Raw genomic sequence first — 22,651 nt, forward strand, 5'->3', positions numbered from 1 at the left:
ATAGTCGCGGCACGGTACACCTTCAATCCTCCAAAGGACCTAGCATCGAACCAATGGGAAGGAAGGTTTTGAACCACTCTGAACCCCCCCCCCCCAAACCGAAAACGCCGAATAAGTACGACCGCTGGCCCTTTAGTTCTTTCGCGCGGACCACTTTACGCCACGGTGGTGGCAATTAATCTACGGCACTACACACAGCACGGTTCAGATTAGGTTTGAAGCTCATTAAAATTAATTACAACCATCCTCTCGGAGGCTTTGGGGACCGCGCAGTGACGAATGGTGGCGCGTTGCGGGTATGGGAAGGCATGAGGTGAGGTGATGCAGGAAATGGGGCCATTTTGGGCAGCTCATTATGGGTTGCACAGGCTCCGCGGCCGAATCAACCTTGGCCAAAGTGCCAAAGAGCCGCTGTGCCAACCGGTTCAACCGCTGTGCCACCAGCTCGTCCCTACGTGGAAGGCTGGCTTAGTGCCAGTGGTTCAAGCCCGGCCGTGGCCTGACCGTGTACGGAAGGAGGTTTAAAAATTCTGCTGAATTAGCTGAAACGACCTTGCCTTTGTTTCGAAATGGTACAACCATAATTGCACACAGGAAGATGAACAGGTCGGTGCGCGGCTCGCAGATGCAAACGCTGCACCTCCGTTGGGGTGGAGTCAGCATTCGAATTCAGTTTTACATATTTTAATTAGGCGTGAAGCTGTGAAGAAAACTCTCCGGCCGTACGACCAACCCGGACCAGTAAACGCACCGTGTCCTAGGGCCTCTTGTTTTGATTGTTGTGCCCATTTCGAGGATTTACCATCCAGGCGCTTACCGGTGGCTTTAGGTGGAGATTTGTCTCTCGGGGGAAATTCAAGCGTCTTTGAAGTGTGTGAGTGTGTGTGTGTGTGTTTGTGTGTGTGTGTGTGTGTGTGTGTGTGTGTGTGTGTGTGAGTATGCGATTGCGGCCTCACACAAATGGTTTGTGTCACCGAAATCACCCGAAAGCGGTATTAAACAGGGGCTGATAATTAATTTTTGTCGACCGGACGACAAACAAGTCAGCACAGCACAGTTTTTTTGTCCCATGCTGTGCTCATATAGTCATCCGGAGGCGGGAAGGTTTCGTGTAGGAGGGCTGTGTTTCAGACAGAACTACATAATCAATAAGAAAATGGTACTGCAAAAAAAAAAAAGAATACAGCAAATATGCTCATCAATGTCTCCCTTGAAAGAGCTTTTCGGGGTTTGACAATAGAAAGAAAAACAGTAAAAGGCACGACCGATGAAAAAGGTCACGATGTGGTGGTAAGGTATGTCATTTAGATGGCGAAATGAATTCAGTAATGTTTGGATGATAATCAAAAAATGCATAAACAAAGAAATGGACAAACAAAACCGAACCATTTTTATTCATAATGGGTATGAGGGAATGTTTTACCCGCAACAGGTTGACGATAGAACGAATGTAGATTAAAGAGTTTCAGGGATGAGCAACGTAATGTTCTCGTTGTCTACAGCAATATCTGAGTTTGGGCGTTCGCTGATGGACGATTGTGACAAACTCTTCTTCTTCTTTTGGCTCAACAACCGTTGTCGGTCAAGGCCTGCGCCTGTACCACTACTTGTGGACTTGGCTTTTAGTGACTTATTGATCACCCCATAGCAGGATAGTCAGTCCTGCGTATGGCGGCACGGTCCATTTGGGATTTGATTGTGACAAACAATATTAGATAATTGATCAAAACGTGTGCCGATGTCATTTTACTTTCAGTGTCTTGAGCTTTCTTTTCGCTTATTGCTTACTTAGAACAACATCTAGTCACAATATTGTTGGCAAAGCTAGACGTGTCATCAAATGGGAAAATAAACACTAGTAATGGTTTTTACGTAAACAACCGTAGTACAGTGGTCAACTTGTACGACTTAATAACTTGTCTATCATGGGTTCAAATCTCATATCAACCGTCCCCTCGTAGCAAGGACTATCCGGCTGCGTGGTACTGAATAAGTCTCGAAAGAAGACACAATTCTTGCAAATGAAAAACTTTTTGCTTTGGTTTTTGTTTAGTCTCAATGGATACATGTGCCTGCGTTATGTTGCTTGCGTTCTTCGATTCGTGCTTTGATTAATTTATTCGGCCAATATGGATCATAATCCCAGATGTAATGTAGTTGCGAGCAATAGTGTTACTGGAAACATAAAAGGATTTGAAAGCTAAAATGCGACTGTAGCAATCAAGATCCATACATCTTGGCAGCAATCATGGAGCGCCTAACATCATTAAACCCGAAATTCGTCAGGTGAATCTGTTACCTTGAGAGTCCTTGCGCAATCCATCGCACCAGAATCAGTCCCCGTACTTACCATTAAATTGATATCACACGCCTCTTCCCGTGGAGTCGCTAGAGCGCATTAACTATTCCCCGAGCGTGCGGCACTTGCTGTGCACAAGCTCAACCCATCTGGGTGTTGGCTCCGGTAACCGGTTACCCAGCTAACTCGCCGTTAATTGAGTTTGTGCGATCTGTCGTACTCGTGGAAACTGATCCGAAAACATCCGAAAAACCTTTAAAACACCCTAATTGAGAGAATGTCACCGGTTGCTTAGGGTTCGCGTGGCACTTTCCTAATTGTCTTCCCACCTTACTTCTCCACTCCTCACTCTCTCGATCGAACCGATCAGCTTAATGCAACTAAGCTGGGTTGCTCATCCCTGACCGCACAGATCGAATTAGCAACTGCAAAACGGGTATAATACAGTCGTATGGATTACCGTTTTCGCCGGTTTAAAGATCGGTCGACCGGCGACCTTTGCATCCTTCGTCCGTTGGTATCGATAGCAGCCTACGGACGGATGTGTCCTTATGGTGCGTCTCCCCGGTCCATTAATGGTGGAGGGGGACCAAAAAGCTGATGAATCAATCCCACCCATCGAACGTGAAATTAAAACAGCCGATGTTTCGTGAAGGGCGTGTTTGTTTTAAAAGCATGGTACCCCAGCAGGATTGCAAGATGTATGCGTGAGCTTACCGTTTTGGCCCGGGTTGAACCGATGTTCAACAGGGTGTTTTGGCATCCCTCTGTGTGTGCTCTCTGTGTATGTGTGTGCGTGTCAGTTCAAAAGTAAACAAATAAATATTAATGGACTCAACGAAGCTTTCTACTGCTTTCGGAAGGAATCGAGCGAGAAGCGGTGATTTGTCGATACGAATGCTGAATCCATAAATGATTTATCTGAATTTGTAGACTTGTATTGGTTTTTTTTCCTTTTCTGAAATTTGTCCCACAGCCTGCAAACTTCAAGGGGGCGTCTTCTGCAAGCTAAAACACGGAACGAGAATGTGAAAAGCAAATGAATCTTGGAAGTGTATTTTTGACTGCGCTTCGCACAGATTCGCCTTCCAACCGTGCGGCGGTCGGAAGAGAACATAAGCAGCAAATAAACGGACTTTCAGGATGTGCCACCGTTACAGATTGCCGTCGACTCGGAAGGTTTGTTTTTGGTCGTTTTTTTTGTTATTATTATTGTATGAAAAGTTTCACTCGCGGTCTGTTTCGCTCGCTGTCGGTTTTACGCTGTGACCCACGGGACGCTGCGGAAAGCAACAATCGGCCAAACCACAGAGCTGCCCATCCGTTGCGGTTGCGAACAGCGAGCAGAGCAGCGCGCAGCAACTAAAACCGCAATTTCGGAAGGATTGTTTGAATTTAATTTCGCTCGGATGCTTTTGTTATACCCTTACGGGCATACCAGGGCGAAGATTCGGAAGGTCGCTTTTATGTTCCGCTTTTCTCCAAACATGTGTGTGTGTGTGTTGTGTTGTACATAAGTGCGTTATCCACCCCTCTTGGTGCCTTCACCGGTGCCTTTGAATGCTGCAAACTTCCCAAAGTGTCACAAGACCATGCGTGATCGATGGGCCACGGGATCTCTCCCGGTTCTCCTGTTGGACCTGGCCCTGGTCTCCGCGAAGGAAGTGAAGTGGCAAATGACTGACGGTTTGATAAATGTCACGAAACACAACACGCCATTGTCAACATATTACGTTGACATGAGTGGGGGCGTCCTACCAACCCCCCCCCCCCCCCCCCCCTTGACTACCTTGTCGATACGGAACGTGTGTAACCTGCAGATAAATTTGTACCCCAAAATCCCTCGCACTCTCAAGTGCGGTGCTGTATGGGCGTCTTACGCACAGGAAGCTCCTTGTTTCAGGTCGGATTTTCTTGTCATCGTGTACGGTAAACCTTTTGCGTGCGAACCTAACAACGTGTGGATATCCAAACCAAAGATCCCATAAGAAAAAAAAAAAAACAACCGAAAACGCTAAACCCAACATTCGGCAGCTTCCGGACATGCCATCAGCTTAATGGACGATTAGTGACGAGTCAGTCATCCCAGCTACATGCGGGTACGCGCGGCTGGGTGGAGTAAGAGATGTTTGTTTGTTACTTTGGAGTGAAATATTCAACAGCAGAGACGGCACCACGCCCGATGCGTTCGGACGGTGGCGCCGCGGTGTGTGAGCATTGATTCACTGCGTAAGCATCCATATGGCACTATTAGGGGCGGCTTTGCGCCAGGATGTTTGACACCACGTGTCAGGTTATGTCATATTTTCGGCACCAGCACTGTTACCAGTTTTGAAGTATCAGCCGTCGCGTGCCTTGTGTCACGAGGCATGAAGGTAGGGAATGATGGGAGTAAGGAAAGTAAAAGCACGCAACAGAGCGCTCCTTTGCCATGTTTGTCCTTTTGTCTTTGTCTCGCTGGTTACACACGTTATGGGCACAAGCTCACGGGTCGGGCGCATCATTCGGCTGCGGCTGCGAATGACGTGCTACCTCCTGGAAATGGGTATATGAGGACAGCAAAACACAAATACTCGGGGCTTAAACTTTTCGGAAGGATAGAGAGATTTACTGAATTTATTGGAAATACCGAAATCACTCTCCAAAGTCCAATTAGTTGTGCGAACATTCCAGCTCAGCCCCGGCTTCCACCCGCCCGGGTTTAGTAGCAGTTACTACTACTTCCAGCATCTTCTAGTATCTTAATTGCGGGAAGGTCGACGATGTAGATGGCTGAAAAACTTTCGAATCTCTTCATAGCGTTGTGTTCACCCGAATCAATCGTTTGGGTTAAGCGAGCCAGCTGAAAAGCTTTTTCCTGGAATCGGGAAAAAGACGGAAACTTTAACTCGCGTGTCGTATCTTTTTCGTTCAGTTTTCGTTCGGTTCACTCACGCGGTGAAGATGTCGCCGGTTAGTGGTCAACCGTTGCGCCAACGAAGACCGATGTGAATCGTCCTGTTAAGCAGCGACATGCTTATCGTTAATCTCATCTAAAGTCGTTCATAGGTGGCCGTAATCGCGCGCGGCACACATCACACACGTTGGCGGTAAGAAATGTTGGCCGACAAATAGACATTAAGAAAAAAAAAAAAGCCAGCGAGGAATATATTTATCAATGTGCTCGTAGATATCGTTGCTTAGCGAACCGTCCCGAAGCGAAGCATCTCGATCATGATACGCGAGCATGCTTAATGGTATGCCGCTTTATCTATCGGGTGGGCAGAAGCATTAATCTTTGATGTTGATGTGGCTGCTGCATAAACGACGATCAGCTTTCGATGGCACGCAAGGAGCGGGTGGGGCGGTCGAGTGCGTTTTTGCCGAAGCTGAACCACTCGCCGTACGATTGGTTTACTTTTAGGTGGCTTTTTTCTATTCTTTTCTATTTTTCCTTCCTCTTCTTTGGTTTGCTTAGAATGTTCTAGCAAAGCTGAAATTGCTCCATGTGGGAAAATTAAACAACAAACTTAAAACACGCGCTTGCCAGTGGGCTGTTTTGCCTGTTCCTTTTTGGCGCAAGCTAAGATAACACACAGTTAAAAGACTAACAAAATGTTGCATCTGCTTCTTCAGTACATCTAGCCAAAAACAAACAGCACAGTTAAAGCTCGGCTGCTTGCACAAGACGTCACAGAAACGGAACGAAAGAAAAACATGTCCGTCCTTACATGCTTTACATTAAGTGAGGTTTTTTGAAAAATATTGTTAAAGAGTGCTTCACCAGTCGAATTGAACCCCTTTTTGGGAGGGTATAGAAAATACAAATTAATTAGGAGTTTTCCAATGCGGGGTTAAAGTTCAACATGATTCAAGTGCGCCAAAGAGAGCTTTCATGGATTTTTAGCTTGGTGGGATGCTGCCCACCAGGGACTTTTGCTAAAATGTGAAGCTGGTTGCATTGAGATTAATGATGAAACTGATACGGACAATGGAGGGTTTGTACAGCCATAGATGGCTTAAGCTATGCGGGGGAAAAAGGCATTTTGTATGTTTTTTAAAGCAATTCTTCCGTTTCAAACATGAGACAAAAAGACTGTTTGTTTTAAGAAGGAAAAATAATTAAAGCCCAATAAACGGATATTGCAGCGCGGTCGGAGCAATCCAGATTAATCTTCGACGGTGTACGTCTTATCTGAAGTAGTTTTTAGGGTTACATAGGTAAAACAAAATGTCTTGCAAGTTTACAGGATTTTCTAACTTAGGCTCGCGAGGTGTTTTTCAACAGTTGTCATATCAACAGTTGAAAACCCGTCTATAGTATACGGAAAGATGAGCTGAATAAAAGTAAATAACAATAATCTATCTATATATATAAAAATCTCGTGTCACGGTGTTTGTTGCGAGCAAACTCCGAAACGGCTGGATCATTTTCAACGAAACTTCGCACACACCTTATGGTGGTATGAGAATAGGTTTTAAGATTTAAAAATCATTCAGATGTTACACTAAACTTAATTAAATAACGATTTTCTAACTCCCATACAAAGAGCAGGATTGTTGTTGTGTTGTATACAGCACTTTGACACTTGGTGTAAGGTGCCTAGCGGTTTACATTCGATGATCGGATCCTGAGGGGATACGGGCACGATACAACTATACCAAGTAACAAAGCAATAATGGAATATTTTAGTTTGTTTGGAATGGTTCAGTTTGTCGGGCTAGCTAGTATAATAGTAAAAAAGAGTCGAGTTTGCTTACGTAGGTTTTCTTTCATGATACAATAGTGACAGTGAAGCAAGTGCTTTTCGACCTAAACTGTATCTTGCATCTGTATTTACAATGTCGATCTGTATTTTACAATGAATAATAAATCAATTGCGAGTGCTTGAGCGTTACTTTGTACTGAATTCGTTTGGTTTTATTGTTGATACATCCAGATACCTCTAAATTGACAGAATGCGGATCATACATAGCAAAATGGCAAACGAAAACTACGCACACACAGACAGACAGACAAACACCGAGACAGCATTTACATTGACGTTAGGCATTAGTACTGACCTGTACACGCGTGCGAGACAAATAGTTTACAAATCGTTTTACAATTTCCATCCTTTCCCATGCCTATCCTATAAATAATGCTTCAAATTACAGTCTTAGTTTGAGGGGGAGGGTTTTGCTTTGTGGTGAATTTTTCACTTTACTTATTAATTACACTATCCGCGAACATCGCGCTCACGCTGCAGCAGGAATTCGGGGCGGTAAATTAGTTGCTCGTAAAGTTAACTAGCTCGTAGCTGTTGGTGGATGCTTATTGCTTAAATTTACCTCGACGCTCATTGAAAGGGGGCTCGCGCTTTCAGTGAAGGAAGAGCAATTTAGAATCGTGCTCCAAACACCGGCCCGGCTTTACACGGGATCGATGCAACGCGTGGACTGCAGCAGCTATATCGTCGGCAGCACTCGTGATGCCGCGCCTGAAACCTGACTTCTCCAAAACCGGCCATACCGTTCGGAGGTGGTTGGTAGTACCTGGTACCATATCCCACTACTTACCCACCACTATCCCTATCCTAGCTATGGTTCACTAATCCTAAACTCTGCATCCGGGATCGATTAATAGGGCAAACGTAATAAAAAAAACAACCATACCGATTACCTTACACGCTACAACATATTCGACCGCGGCTTTTGCGATTTGATAACGAGTACCCTACTACTACCACCACCACCACCACCACCATCGTGGATCACAGATAGTTCCGAGTCCTGGCGCACGATCCGGACGCTGCCGTCGCCGCTGGTCGGCACGTCCGTCGTGCTGCAGTCGGCCGCCACCGGCGCCACGCTGGACGGCGAGCGTGGCCCCACGCTCAGCATCGTTTTCAGCGTCACGTGCCGGTCACGTGATTCCTCCCTCGATCCCGTCACACTGTGGCCGCCCGACCGTTCACGGGCGGCGGGTGCGGGCACATTCCGCTCGGCCGACGATATGCTTACCCGGGTGCCCCGCACCGTCCAGTGGCAAAAGTCCAGGCTGCACTCCAGCCCCTCCTTGGCCGTGTGGCGGGCCGACTCCTTGTCCCGGTTGCTGTTGTTGGTGTTGTTGCTGTCCGGCTGGCCGGCCACCCCGTTCGAGCGCCGGATCCGCCAGAACGCGGCCCGGAACTGCGTGTTCATGCCGACGTAGATGATCGGGTTGTAGCAGATGCTCGATTTGGCGACGAGCGCCGGCAGCACGGCCAACCCGGGGCCGATCAGCTCCGGCGGGCCGAACTGTTCGATCAGCGCGAAGATCGCGTACGGCGTCCAGGCGACCATGAACGCGACGATCATGACGGCCACCATCGAGGTGACACGCCGTTCCGCTCGGTTTACACGCCCGACACGTGCCGAGTTCTGTGTGTGTGTGTGTGTGTGTGTGTGTGTGTGTGTGTGTGTGTATTAGCATAAGAAAAGAAAATAAGAAGCAGGCTGTCTCTCGGATCGTTTCATTCATGCGACGACCGGCACAATGCTCTTTGCATTGGGTGGGCGCCAGCCACCCGGCTACCGTACAGGGCTTACCTTACGCATCTCGAGCACGATGTTGATGTAGCTATAAATAATGACTGCCAGTGGGAGTATCAAGCCGAAGATGAAGAGAAATATGATATAGCTCGTTGCATTCGCCGTCTGGGACTCCCAGTTCACCGAGCAGCTTGGTAGGTACGCCCATGTGGAAGAAATAACAAGAAGCGAACGGCACTGTTATCAATCAACATTTGGCCAGGGGCAATGATTTTATGCACCGGCTGAGGAAAAGCTACGATGGAAGGGACTGCAATCAATGGGGAAACCCACTCGGAAAAGTTAAAAGCCCACACGGCAGTCAAAACGGCCGAGAGTGCCGGTGGAAAGAGTTGCACATGGTTAGGCGAGGGGTTTTGGGACGAGATAAGCAGAGGCTTTTAGTAAGCTTCCCAAGCCCAATTATTTCTTCACTGTTTATCAATGGTTTGTCTTCGCTGACGCACGGCATGCGACGGTGGGCCTTGGGTGCTGGCCCGTAGTAAATGTTCTATAATATTCCACCCGCTCGGTTAGCTAGAAGGTTTCTACAAACAGTGCTGTTTTCTTGCCATTTGTTTTGTAGAAACATTACGCGCCACCTTCTGGGAAAGCGTTCGAGCCGGTAGTAAGTCATCGCACGTAGGACGCTGATTATGTACATCAATCAGCCAATCAATTGAGGAAAAATGGAAAGCCGGCACTAATGAGAACGCGTAATGTAAACCTTTTGCATCATGCAGCTTCGTTGTGGGAGCCGCCTTTAGACAACGCTGGCAGCGTGTGTAAATTCTATCTTATGTATGTTACACGAGATAGTAAAGTTGTCTGTATCTAGAGCGCTGCACAGTTAAAGAAGGGCACTTAGAAACCAGGTATGTATACATTTTTTCATCGATTTCACAATTTATTCACAGCGTTCCAAAAATCATTTATCCACACCAAAAATAGCCTGGCTCATTCAGGGAAATGATCAGCAAGAACATTCAACGTTTGTTTTTCTGTAACTTTGTACGACAGGTTTTACAGTTCGTTACTACATGCTTTGCTCTTCACTGCGTCCTGGGGCATACCTATCGCTCTGCCGAGACTATATTAACATTCGCTCATCTCTGTTTATCCCTCTATCTTTCTCTTTTTTGTTTCATAGGTATGCAAGTTTCTACATAAATGAATGCTACAATGATCAAAAACAAAATATATCACACAAAGCATATCGAAAGCACTTAAAAGAAGTGAAAATTCCTAGACATAGATAAATGCTTTTAAAGATTCAAGTTGATTCTTTTGATTACTCAGCGCTTCAGCAAGAGCAACAACAAAAATGACTCAATAAACGTACAACCTCAATTCCAAATAATACGCCCCAGAGAGAGGACGTTACCAAATTATTTGCAAACATTGAAACAAACGAACCGTACAGCCTGAGCGGCTGTTCGACTGCTCACAATTATCCTTACAAACCACCATAATAGGATCCAATACCTCCGCCTAGTTGCCCTTTAGTATACCCTTTAGTATAGGATCTTGAGATCTTGAGCCGTCGAAGATTGGTACAGTGCTCAAGGCCTTGAAGGCTGCTGGAAGCTTGCACACGCCTACCCCGAGACCCGGGGCCTTGGCAAGGTACTGTTGAAAAGTGAAAAGGATACTATTCCAGTGAAGGAGTCTGATGCTACATGATTTATATATGTCGGAGTCGTCCGACGCTTCGCAGTCCGACCGGGAGGGCTGCCCGGTAGGTGCCCCATGGGAGCGTTGAAATGGAATCAAATCACGGGGCCGGCAGCTCACAACGCCACCGGGAGGATTATAACCCGTGTGCTGTGGTGTGTGGTGGATGCCATTCAAGCAGCATATGCCGGGGACACCAAATGGGTGGAAAATTTCATCGGCGCACAGCGTTCAGATTCCATGTGCGGTGGAATGCACACAGCCGGTCGGCCGGATTAGTTTCCCACAAAAAGGGGTGACATAGTTGTGTGCCGAAAATTGCGGGAAAAGCGAACTCCTCAAGCTAATAAAGGCTGCGTTTGACGTTCGGCTCACCGTTGCCGGCTACTCCCGGGTGTTCCACACTTCGGGTGAACCGTCACAACGGGGTGGCGTAATCGAGTGGCTCCCCAGCTACACCGCAGCTTGCGAACGGTGCGTCCGAACCTTCCCAGCGCAATGGGCGGTGGGAGCAATTTTCGGGTGAAATTATTATCCGCACGCCAAATGATTATGTTGTGCAGTAAAATGGAGCATGGAGAGCGAAAGAGATAGAATGGTTTGAAAATGCGGGGTGAAAGTAAATAAAAAAAAAAACCGATTTCCTCCGGATTTCCTGTGGCCAACCAGCTTCCATCCGTGGTGCCTTTCTATGGTGCGGCAAAAGCGAACAGCGCACCGAAGCAGTATGAATGGATTCCATCATAATGGGAATGGTTCGTTAAGTGTAAGGGCAGGGTGGTGGTTGATAAAGCTTCTCCCGCGGTGAGGACAATGTTCCGGAAAAGCGAATTTAAGTGAATGTGTTTGCTGCTTGTGTTCGCGTTTTCGTTGGTTTTTCTTCCAGTTTTTTTATGTTCTCTTTTGTTCGGTCGCTTTTTGTAGCCGGTTTTGTTGGTGCCTGTGTTTGTCAATTTGTCAATAGTCGGTGGGGTCTTACCTTATGTTCGCCGCCTCGTTCACGTAGGCGCCCCAACCGAACAGGGGCGGCGAGGTGAGGGCAAACGAGTAGCTCCAGATGAACAGCACGGCAAGGCAGGCGCCCTGCTTCGACCGGTTCTGGGCGGCGAATGGGCGGCTGATCAAACAGAACCGCTCGTACGAAAGCACGGTAAGGGTTGTAATTGAAGCGATTCCTGTGAAAGAAAGCGGGAGTACCATTCGGGGTGTAGAGAAAACAGAGCGAGGATGGGAGATGGAGCAGGCAATTCGGCACACCACTTCTGTGCTGTCTATTGCCCTTTTAGTTGCGCATATTCGGTGGGGCAGGGCCCGTACAATCATGAAAGGATGTTTCAATCATAGGCGAAGCGTTGACTACACGCTCGTTGAAACAATTGCACGTGGGTTATGCGTGGAGCGTTAAATGCTAATAGATGAGATGTGTGAAATTGTATTGCGCCATTGGTAGCGTACACATTAGTGGGATTCCTTTCCACATAGCGAGGATTTGGGTACGTGGGAGCAATTGCAGCGTTTGTTGGATGGATGTCGGATACGGTTGTGTGGTTGGTGCGTTTACTTATTGGTTTTCAGTTTGATACGAGGTGTTCCCATAATGCTACGCCAAAGAATTTTCAGGACAGAAAGTCGTTGTTTTAGGCTTCGTACTTTGAAGACCGATATAAGTAGACGAATATTCAATCGATGCAACATATTTCGAAAAAAGTGAGCAATACGGGCGAAAAATGGGGGAAAAAGTTACATGGTTTTTCCTGTTCACCTTTGATATAAACATTACAACTACCAGACCACACTTAAAGTTGTGACGTGAAACTTAAAGTTGTGACATCAAAACAGCATCAGCTGTTGCGTACAAAACACGGATGCCGATAGGCTGAAGGTAACAAACAGTTTGTGTGAATGAAAATGTTATTTCTATTTTAATCCTAGCTTTAATTTTGGTTGGACGCCTATGACCATTCACAATGGGGTCCTTTCCGTTTTAAGTTCGTAGGCTGAAATTTCAGCCTGTCAGCTGTTTGCATTGTACAGCAGTTTTCGAGCAACTATCTAAGTGAGTATAATATACAGGTGAGCTTATCGCAAGGTGTATGAATTTAGAAGGCTGATTTTTATCGCTTCTGTTTCTGAATGAAGATTTTAAGAGTGTTTTGAGTATTCGTCAAGCCTCCAGAAAGCTTGTTTGAACAAAAGTTTTCACCCATTCTGTCAAAAAATGGATATTCAAATTTGCTTATAAAAAACATGCTATGAGACCACCTGGACTACCTGCACTTTGATTTTGGATTCCATCCACCAGATCTCTTTAATGCACCTTGGGATAAATGTAAACACCACCTTGTTTTGCCATTTTTCGAGCAGGTACTCGAATCTAATTCTAGCCTTGAGGCTAGAATAATCTAGACTGAAAATTGCAGGCTAGTTTTGTGTGTGGTTTTGTATGGAGTGTTTACATGATTTCAGCCTCCAACTGTCAAACTCCATACAAAAAACTGAGTTAGTTTGAAACAATAGTTTGAATTTTTGTCTTCTTTGGCTCAGCAACCGTTGTCGGTCAAGGCCTGCCTGCCTGTATCGCTTGTGGGCTTGGCTTTCAATGACTTTTGGATTACCCCCCCATAGCAGGATAGTCAGTCTCACGTATGGCGGCACGCGGTCCATTCAGGACCTAAACCCATAACGCGCAGGTTGTTAGGTCGTTCGAGTTGAAGACTGTACCACAAGACCGGCTTGAATATAGACTGGTTCATTTGGCCCGGTTACAAGGCTTCGTAACGCTATTCCCAGGTGTCCCTAAAATCCATCAGGCATATCGAGAGAACCCATAACGGTCCTGGAATAGATATTGTACTTATATCGGTCCTTGAAACGTTCACGAATCGATTCCTGGTCCTAGAACTGTGTACCAACCCATACCGGATCTGGAACTTATCCCGAACTGATTCGATTCTGGAGTTGGGTCTGAACTTGGAATTGATACTGAACCCATACCGGTTTTGGAACTCATCCCAACTTTTCCGTTTTTTAAACTGAATCTGGTTATTAGAGTAGTTTCCGATTTGACTCTTGAACATTTCTTGCTAGCTTGTAACCTTCGTCCTCCACATGTACCTACACCTGTAACGCATACAGCCTCCCAAGCTGCGGATCAAGTTTGATGGATTTTTCGTGTAATTGGTGCTTCATTCAGTCACTACCACCACACCGATAGTCGTGGTTACATTGCCAAACTGCGAAGAAACACCCCAGTCGCCGTATTGCTGCAAACCATGTAAATGGAGCCCGGTCGACCACCCAAATCTCGGCAGTTGGCGAGATGGCTCGCGGGTATGACTTTCGATCGAAAGTGACAAAAGCCAACCCCGTAGAAAAAAAGGGAAATGTTTATCGATCGGAAAACGGACGCCGACTTTGCCCACCCGCGTGGGATGTTTTCTTGCGTTCGGGAGTTTTCACACCCTCCTCATTTCTGCTCGGCAAGGGACGCTCGGCACACGGCCGCTCGGATCCGTTCTCACCGTGTTGTCGTGTTGGAAACCGTTATTCCCGGTTATTCCAATTGATGGAATAATTTACCCCCCGAAGGGATGATGTTCTGTTTGCTTGTGTGTGTGTGTGTGTGTTTGTGTTTCACGGTTGGGCAGGATCGAGTGACTGTTTTTTTTTTGTGAAGAGCGAAGAAGAGTGGTGAGTTGGAAGGCCAAGGAGAAGCGGAAAAATTGAAACTGTTGCCGGAAAAGCGAAGCAGGGTGTAGTTTGCATGAAATAAAATTGCAAAACAGTTTGTGCCTGTGTTTCTGTGAAACCAAAAAGCGCTTCGTTTACAAAGTTGATTTTCCCCACCCACACCCGCTGGCAGGGGCGCTTCCAAAGGGGGAGTGCAAAGCAAAAGTTAGTACCCTGTACCGTCGGTCGGAAAACCCCACTCGAACATCGTGCATGGCCGGGCCGATGATGATGACGGGCTGATTTGCGTTCGACTATCGCGCGCGGCCAAGCAAGTCAGACGGGGCTTTGCGATTTCTCTGGCAGTGCGTCGTGGTCGTTGTACGGGAATCGCAATGGGTTTGCTCGTTCGCCCCTTCCTTCCCATTACCGTTTGTCGTGGGCGAAAGTACCAATAAAAGGAGTCCCCAACGAACCGATGAAAGCACCGATCTCTAATCCATAATCGGATTGAACTTCTAATGAGCCTGACGGGGGGCTAGGGGGCACGCAGAAATCGAGAGTGGGACGGAGAAAGTGTGCAAAGCAAAGGGCAAAGGAGTAGGAGCGTACACGTTTTCGGTGGTCGAAATTGAAAAACGATAAGCTCGCAAATATTCCCTCAACTGCGTCCTGCGTCTTCTCAGTAGACTCTGCCGAGGTTCGATCTGCGAAAAATGATGAAATGTCACAATTTTTACGACAGAAGTCGTTACTGTTTGTTCATGCACCGCCACTGGTATTTGATACGCTTTACGAGCGTGGTGTGTGTGTGTGTGTGTGGCGTAAAATGAATGATAAAAAATCTCGATAATCGATTGACATTATTTTTAGGCTCAAGTACGACTTCGAGAGCCCGAGTTTGCCCAGATTGCGTCGTGCTTGAGCGTACACATTGCCGAGCACAAGCGACAAAATGCTGACAAACGTCAGCGAGGCATACAAAAGAACAACGATCAAATCGCAAGACTCGCACACAAATCGCGTGTATGTTTTTCCCCGTGCCCCGAGCTCGCTTAATCGCATTAGGAAATGGAAATCACTTCGCGTCGGATTACGGTGCAGATTAATTTGGAGCTCGCGTCGGAAGTGCGTCGTTCCCTTGGGTGTGAGTGAGTGCCCCGATGGTGGATGCTGCGTTTCTTCTCCAATACCGCACATCAATATCAATTTCGATATCACGTGGTGGCCCAGTGCGGCACCGTTGTTTTTTTCCATTTGCGCTTGATTGTGTACCATGCTTGTTTTTTTTCGTTGGTAGTTGGTGTGCAGCGTTCGTATCAATTAACTAGCGGCTGTTCGCTTACCCGGATGATTTGCAATGTGGCACCCGAACCACCGTTTGGCGGGGGTTTGGCTCGATGATGAAGCGTGTAATATGAAGATGGATGTAAATGTACTTCGCCCAATTTTACTGATTAATAGCTTAAAGTGAGTGAAGCGCTTCCTCGAGCTTTTCGCGCCGGTAGTGCCTTGCAGGCTTCCAGACCTTTGCAAGCGTAGGGGGTGAAACTTGGAGCTTTCCTGTCCATTCTTGGGAACATTAGGGAGAGTAATTTATTCAAACCACTTCTTGCTTCGCACTTCGCAATTGAATCGTGATGCATTAGCATGGTGGAAGCAATGGACCATGGAAGAATCCAATTGAACAGCCCATAAACTTGTTCGAGAACGAGTTTAGTTCAGGATTATCTGCTCGACAGCGCGTCCATTTACATTTTTAGGTGGGCAGCCGTACCGCGTGTGAAAAAACTCTCACCAAGCTGCCTTGGATAACAGGCGGGGAGAGGGGAGGAGGGGGGGGGGGGGTCAAAGCGAGGGAGAGGTGATATTTCCCGCCCTTCTTGGGCAGGAAAATTGTGTAAATTTTCTCGCACCCGGCTCGACCCGATGATGGCAAGGTTAAAATATTATAATCAACGGTGACTTGCCCGGTGCGCTCGTCGATACTTTTGAACATATATACCGATCTGTTTTTTTTCTCTCTTTTCGGTTAGCATTATCCTCCTCCTTCCCACGTTCGCATTAATCATTCTACCTGCAGGGCAGGAATAAATGGAGACGCAATTATGCTTCACATTAAACGGAGGGGAGGGAGCGATTTTGCATATTTTCGATATTATCACCGAGGGGGTTGGTTCTGGGGGAGGTAACGAGCTCGTTGCCGCTGACGCTGGGGAGCAACAGTCGTGCGGCAGAAAGCGCCAAGCGGACAAAGAAACATGGCCAAACGGCTCCACTTGTCTTTGATGGTGATTGTTGAATAAATTTAGAAAGAGTTTTTCGCCACGGTACAGCCCCCGTCGATGTTGGTGGCGTGGGTTTGGCTTCCATCTTACATTATGCTGCGACGAGCGTCGAACTTATGCGATGAGCAGCGTCCAAATGGGGTTTGTATCGCCTGGCTGTATCGGCATGCTTTGTGTCAACAAATCGATACCAAGTAATCGAGCTCAGTCGTCCTTTGTACCGGGAAAACGGAACGTCCGGTCCGACGACAATTTGAAGAAATGATTAGCGTTTTTTGTGTTGTTTGTGGTGTGGATGCCGTAGTCCAATCTAATACCGGTTTGCCCTATACCTTACCTAACAGGGACATGAAGAATCCGTATGCCACACATATACTTTTCCCGTACAGCCACCGGTGGGAGATGGCGGACGTCAGCGTAAGCGGATTGCCGATGATCGATACGGAAAAGTCGGAACAGACCAGATTGAATAGGATGATGTTCATCGGTGTCCATAGCTGAAAAGAGATCAATAGAGAGAGAGAAAGAGAGAAAGAGAGAGAGAGAGAGAGAGAGAGATAGAGAGAGAGAGAGAGTGTGAGATAGAGAGATAAAGAAAAGAAAAGAATGACATTGAACGGAAGAAAGGAACAGGAAAGAATGATCAATGTGTTAAAATGTTAATCATGTTTTGGCCGAATGGGCGTAGAAAAGTGGCATGGAGAGTAACAACAAATCGGGTACGGTTCGCATCATGTGTAAGAAATGTGTGTCTTTTATAAAATAACTTCAAGGGTTTTTTTCCTTTTGACTACATTGCACAGGCATCGCAAAGAGAACTTTACCTATGTGGAAGTTGTGCAACGACACACGAAGCATGCAGGGCTGTGCCTGCAATGCATAACCTTCAGGCGTTTTGTTGCAAAGCTAGCATACATTTTGGACCCTAAAACAAATGCCCCTCAATGTAAGCAATGTCTGTAACAAAAGAGGCTAATTTTTACGTTGTTACTGTTTTGCAGACCTCAAGGGTTGCTTTCGATACGCCTGAAGGCTATTTATGTCGAGCATCAGTCTATCCAGCATCATAGTGAGTTGCTATTAAAATTCCAAATAGTATTACACGTAGCTGCCGTCCAATAAAATAATGGTTACGCAAAAAAAAACAACAAAGTAATGGATTGATTTTTGTTTTCTTTTACAATGTTCAGCGTGGGTCAGCAAATTTACATTTATGTTTGTATGTTTGAGGACTTCCTGGTAAAATAAGTAGACCGCACTCGACTGTAGCCCTTCAAAGTTTTCATAGTGGGATGAGCTTTTCGCTACCTTTATCTCTCTCTCTCTCTCTCTTTCACACACACACACACACACACACACACACACACACACACACACACACACACACACACACACACACACACACACACACACTACCGATCAGCCATTAAATTCATGCTAAACAAAAAAAAAGAACACAAATTGATGCAGCATTGAAAGACCACCGCAAACGGGTACGCTGTACGCTACTGAAGCATCCACTTCTCGTTAGAAATACAAGGAATAATTGGACATATGTTGGGCAGAAAGTTTGCATAAGGGCGTAACCGGTTGCCCCCGCTCGCGATTTTCCCTCCCGGCAGACTGCTACGGTGTCTTTCCCTGCAATACTGACCAGGTCGAGCGCGTTACGACCGTACGGTCAACACCGTTTGTTGGCTGGATGCGAACACTCCTCGCACACACAAACCCCCACACACACACACACACACACACACACACACACACACGAGTAACTCCTCATTTTGTGCTTTCACAGGGCACCAAATGGTGTTCACTGCCACCCTTCCTCCCCCCCCCGTCCTAGTGCTCTTACCTGCACGTCCTTGTACATGAGGGCAATAACGAAGATGTTGAGGAAAAATCCGAAAAACCCGATGAAGAACAGTGTCACGGCGGCACCATTGTAGGCCCACGGTGCCATCAGCTCCTGGTGGTCGGAATTGATCGCGGCAGCATCGGTGACGTCGTACATCTTCGGTGCTACATCCTGCCAGCGATGATCCGTGCACGGCGTGAAGCGTCCCGGCATCAGGTGCTGCCAGGGAGGGGGGGGGGGGGGGGGGGGGGCTGTGCACAACACCGTTCGGCACCTACTCGAGCGTGCGGGCTGCAAACGAGGGTGACGCACTTGACAGTTTCATACTCTCCGGCGCGATAGGAGGGCACGGATTCCCGCTTGCTGATCCGTTGCAAGCGCTGCAGACAATCTGTACGGTTGGAGAAGTATCATATCGTTAGCAGATGGGCCGTACGTACGAACGAACGAACGAACTCGGTGTACCGGGAAGGTGTATAGCCCGAGCTTTAAGTGGGGTAGCAGCCAGACCGGCCAGAAATAGAATCTTCAAGACGAACTCTGTTGCGTAGCAACGATTGAATGGTGTGAAGTACTGCTTTAAGAAGGTGCGCAGCATATTGTCATTCTTGTTTGAATGGTGTTGCTATAGGCTAGCAGGCAGCTTTTTGTTTATTAGTGCTGTGGGTCGACCTTTCGGAAAAGCACGCAAAGTGGTTTTTTTCCTTAAGAGCTTTGTTTCCTATTTTCTTTGTAAAAAAAAAGGAAAATGTTGCAAGTTCAAACGCACGCACACATACAAACACACAGACCCAAAGTCACAGCCCAATGTGCCGTGCAAAATAATCCGATCAACTTTTTTTTATTTTACAGCACAGGAACTTCCTGTTCGGGGCAGAAAAGTCATATTAATTCTTACCCGTGACCGCAAGACATTTTAATCATTATTTCACAATCCGGGTAGGAATTCTCCCGGGAACATCGCAGCGGCATGGTGAACCCGTGAGTTTTCCCGTGGCTCCAAAGTATCCGCAGACGAGCTGGGCTGGTTTGTGTGTGTTTTGTCAACGGTAGCAAAAACGCAGGCTGTCAAGCTCATTTTGCAGCACGATGCCGTGTTTAAGTTAATAAATGAAGTGAGCATAGCATAGTAAGGGAGCGAATGTAAGGCAAGAAAAGTTTAGCAACCATCTGGTATTCGTTCGTGAAAACTGCAGCTCCTAATGCAGACTTGTCACGCTGAAAGATGGCTCGTTCCATTGTCTGTTTTACAAATTAGTCGTTCGTTTTGGGGCGCATTTCGTCATGCTGTTAATTCGCTCAGTTTTCACAGGCAAATTGTTTTCTTTCGCTGTGGGCTGGCATAAGCGTCTTATTTAAATGTCGATTTACTGTTTTCTCTTGACACTGGAGTGCCATTTTCAAGCAACTGCGTACTGTGTCAACTGGTTCTGTTGCTTGGAAAAATGTCTTAGGTTGATAAATGTTGCAAATTTTTCAAGTCGAGTCGAAACATTAAAGAGCAAACCGCTTTATTTGTAGGGGCTTTTACGATTTAAAGCTGTGGACAGCATAGTTATCGCTTGAAGCATTAGAAAAAGTTATTAGAATAAAAAAAACTTCTCTTTGATGTGCTGTACGCCCTTATTACTTATTAAAAATGAGAGCTTCCCATCGTCCAGCGTGGCGGAAAGAAGAAAAAAGGGGTAAAACCTTATCCCGGGAGGTTGCCCCATCTATCGTGTTCCATCGCAGGCCAGACATATTCATCATCGCTAAAGTGAAATTGGGCCTTCGGCTAATAGCTAATTGGTTTCGAGCACTATGATCTCATAAATAAGGGCGTTTAAGATGGTCACTTACTAAAAACTGTACCATAATTACGCAAACAAACGACCGGGAGCTCCGTAATTTTTGGCCATCATTCTTTGAGCGTGCAATATAGGGCAATCTGTACAGTGGGATCTGCGGTGCTTTGCGGTTAATATGTGTTGCATTATTTACGTGTCTGCTTCTTTCTTTAGTTTGTTTGTTTGCAACGCATAGCATAATCAACTGGGCGGTATTATTAATCAGTTTAATTTGTGCAGACAATTTTACGAGCTGCGGTTAATTTTTAATGCCAGGCGCTATCGCAATGTTCTCTCTAGCAGCTCTTACTGGCCACCAGCACAAAAAAGGGGTTCGGAAAAAGGTACGAGACGGTATGGTTTTATGGCCTGCAGGGTGTCATCCTTGCCGAACCAAGCGACACATCACGTGACACGCACAGTAAAATCTGCGATTCAATTACAGTCTTTATCACCTTCCCCAATTTGACAATTTTCCAAGCTCGGGGCATCCATCTTCACAGCAGCGAAAGCAGCACTCGCCATCCTCCACTGGAAAAGCGAGCTTGTTCCGAGCTTACCTGGTCCAACTGGCACTGTGCAGCAGGGTGGTAGAGCGACGAATGTGCTAACCAGGCTTGTGAAAACATTTTTGGTCCATCGTTTGCTTTGGGTGTGTTTTCTTGTTCGCGAAACCCGTACACCGTTCGTTGGTTAGGCACGGTTGTTGGGCCATATGTTAAGGATAGAGTACATCACTGCTCGCACCACCACCATCACCACCACCGTGCCTAGTCACCGATCAGTTCACAGGAAATGTAAATTAAATTCTTTCACATCGCACAAAATGTCGGTTCCACGGGACCGCTTTTATCTTCGGGCACATTTTGCGCCTATTTTTGTACAGCCTATCGTTTGTAAGTAGACTGGAAGAGTAGAGTTTCCGTTACCAAAAATGCTTCGACACTCCTTCCCGCAGTGTCTTCCGCTGTAGCTAGTACTGCAGACACTGGTAGCGCTAACGTGTCAGGCCGATTAGCATCACCTCGTAGCAAAAGTATAGCGGAATGTCGTGCTCGGGGACGTTTTAAGACACGTTTCAAATCAGGTGGGAAACGTACTTTCTTAAGGCACTTTTAAATAACTAACACACACACACACATACACAAAACACAATACACAAACGGCATACAAAAGACCACAATTAAACTTAACCACCCGAACAAACTATGCACTTTGCGAGGTTGAACCGTAATTTTTACGCTACATTTAACAAAAACCAATCGCACTCGAATCGGTACCGGTATCACTCACATAAAGTCGTGTAAGAAACTCTTCCGCCTCAATTTGGCTAAGGGTGCTGGGAAGCTGGCAACCGGAAGCAACCGTCAGCAGCAGCATCACTGCACGGCATCACGATCCGTTACAGCATCCGGCACGAGACTGAACCGATCCGTGTCGGTGCGAGCTCTAATAAAATACATATTTTGTACCCACGCGCGTTTCGTCGCAGCCCGAATTCATCAGCTTCTTGTGAGCGTCTTCAGTGGCCCGAGATGGGCGTCACATTGTGAGGTTTTTGGAGTTTCGGTCCTCGCTCGCACGAAACGCGCCACGAGTGGCGTATGCAGTGGAAAAAGGTAAAGCACAATCTGTGTGCGGGTGTGGACCAAAGGTGGGCGATATTGTTGCTCCTTGGAGCGGGCAAACCACGCCGCCAGTGGCCTTTCGTCCTTTGCGCGGACCGTACGCTGCCAAACGCGCACTGAACTTGACCTTTGGTAACACATTTCGTACGCAGCCACGTTTCGCGCGCGCGTGCCGTTCGCGTGGTGGGTGTGTTGCGTTTGTGGGCGCTTCGGTGAGAGACCAAGGTTCTTAGGTTTTTTCTCGTCAGCAAACATAAGCTTGAATGTGTTTTGTAAAATGTAACGGGGTTTTCGTTAATAGAAAAACAGTTTTATTTTCTATGCATGCTTTAGCGCGTAAAGTGTAGCGATATTATTGCTATTAACAAAAAGCTAATGCCTGACGCGATCATTCCTGTATCAAGAACCTATTGGATCGGCCGTAACAGTGCCAGTGGCTTCAGTGCCAGTAACAGTGACTTCGTTCGCAGACAGGATGGAAGTGTGCGTTACACTAGGAATTGCAAACCCGACATAACTCAGATGCTGAAGCGTACCGAGCCGACACTCGCGCGTGCTGCTGGCAAAGAGAGAAGCTTCACTAGCGAGGGATGAACTTTGCCGGATGCTGTGAGATACCTCGACCATCGTCATGCACGATCCTAGTACTCGGGTCTCGGATCGTGTTCGTGCTGAATGTGGGAAGTGGTTGCGATAAAGAAGCAAACAAGTACGAGGATACGCGTACGCCTTAAATTTTCACTTCCAGCGTAGTGAGAAGATAAATTCTAACAATTGGGAGCATTCGTTTACAGGTAAGTACATTTGATTGATGCAATCACACAGAATTATCGTTCCGTAGAAGGGAATGCCGGTAGACAACAAAACATCTTGGT

The 22,651-nt window shown here is 46.8% G+C and overlaps 1 protein-coding gene across 1 annotated transcript; it reads right to left on the reverse strand.

Annotated features, from left to right (window-relative positions):
* Window positions 1–7,163: 7,163 nt before the first annotated feature.
* LOC1273519 (vertebrate ancient opsin) lies at window positions 7,164–21,867 on the reverse strand. Its single transcript, XM_061646481.1, has 6 exons — window positions 20,709–21,867; window positions 18,317–18,710; window positions 16,799–16,958; window positions 11,484–11,679; window positions 8,849–8,981; window positions 7,164–8,680 (listed from the first exon to the last, which is right to left on the reverse strand). Exons 2-6 carry the CDS (start codon window positions 18,530–18,532, stop codon window positions 7,949–7,951), a joined length of 1,437 nt encoding a protein of 478 aa, XP_061502465.1. The 5' UTR covers window positions 18,533–18,710; window positions 20,709–21,867; the 3' UTR covers window positions 7,164–7,948.
* Between the last annotated feature and the right edge of the window lie 784 nt (window positions 21,868–22,651).

The sequence above is a fragment of the Anopheles gambiae genome, chromosome 2 (genome assembly GCF_943734735.2).
Source record: "Anopheles gambiae chromosome 2, idAnoGambNW_F1_1, whole genome shotgun sequence".
Classification (NCBI taxonomy): Eukaryota; Metazoa; Arthropoda; class Insecta; order Diptera; family Culicidae; genus Anopheles; species Anopheles gambiae.

Excerpts from the sequence above, each read along its gene's own strand:
- LOC1273519 (XM_061646481.1), bottom strand. The coding sequence starts at position 18,532 with ATGCCGGGACGCTTCACGCCGTGCACGGATCATCGCTGGCAGGATGTA. Across the intron at positions 16,959-18,316 it reads TCATGTACAAGGACGTGCAG|CTATGGACACCGATGAACAT; the intron begins GTAAGAGCACTA and ends ATCTCTTTTCAG. Across the intron at positions 8,982-11,483 it reads AACGAGGCGGCGAACATAAG|CTGCTCGGTGAACTGGGAGT; the intron begins GTAAGACCCCAC and ends GTACCTACCAAG.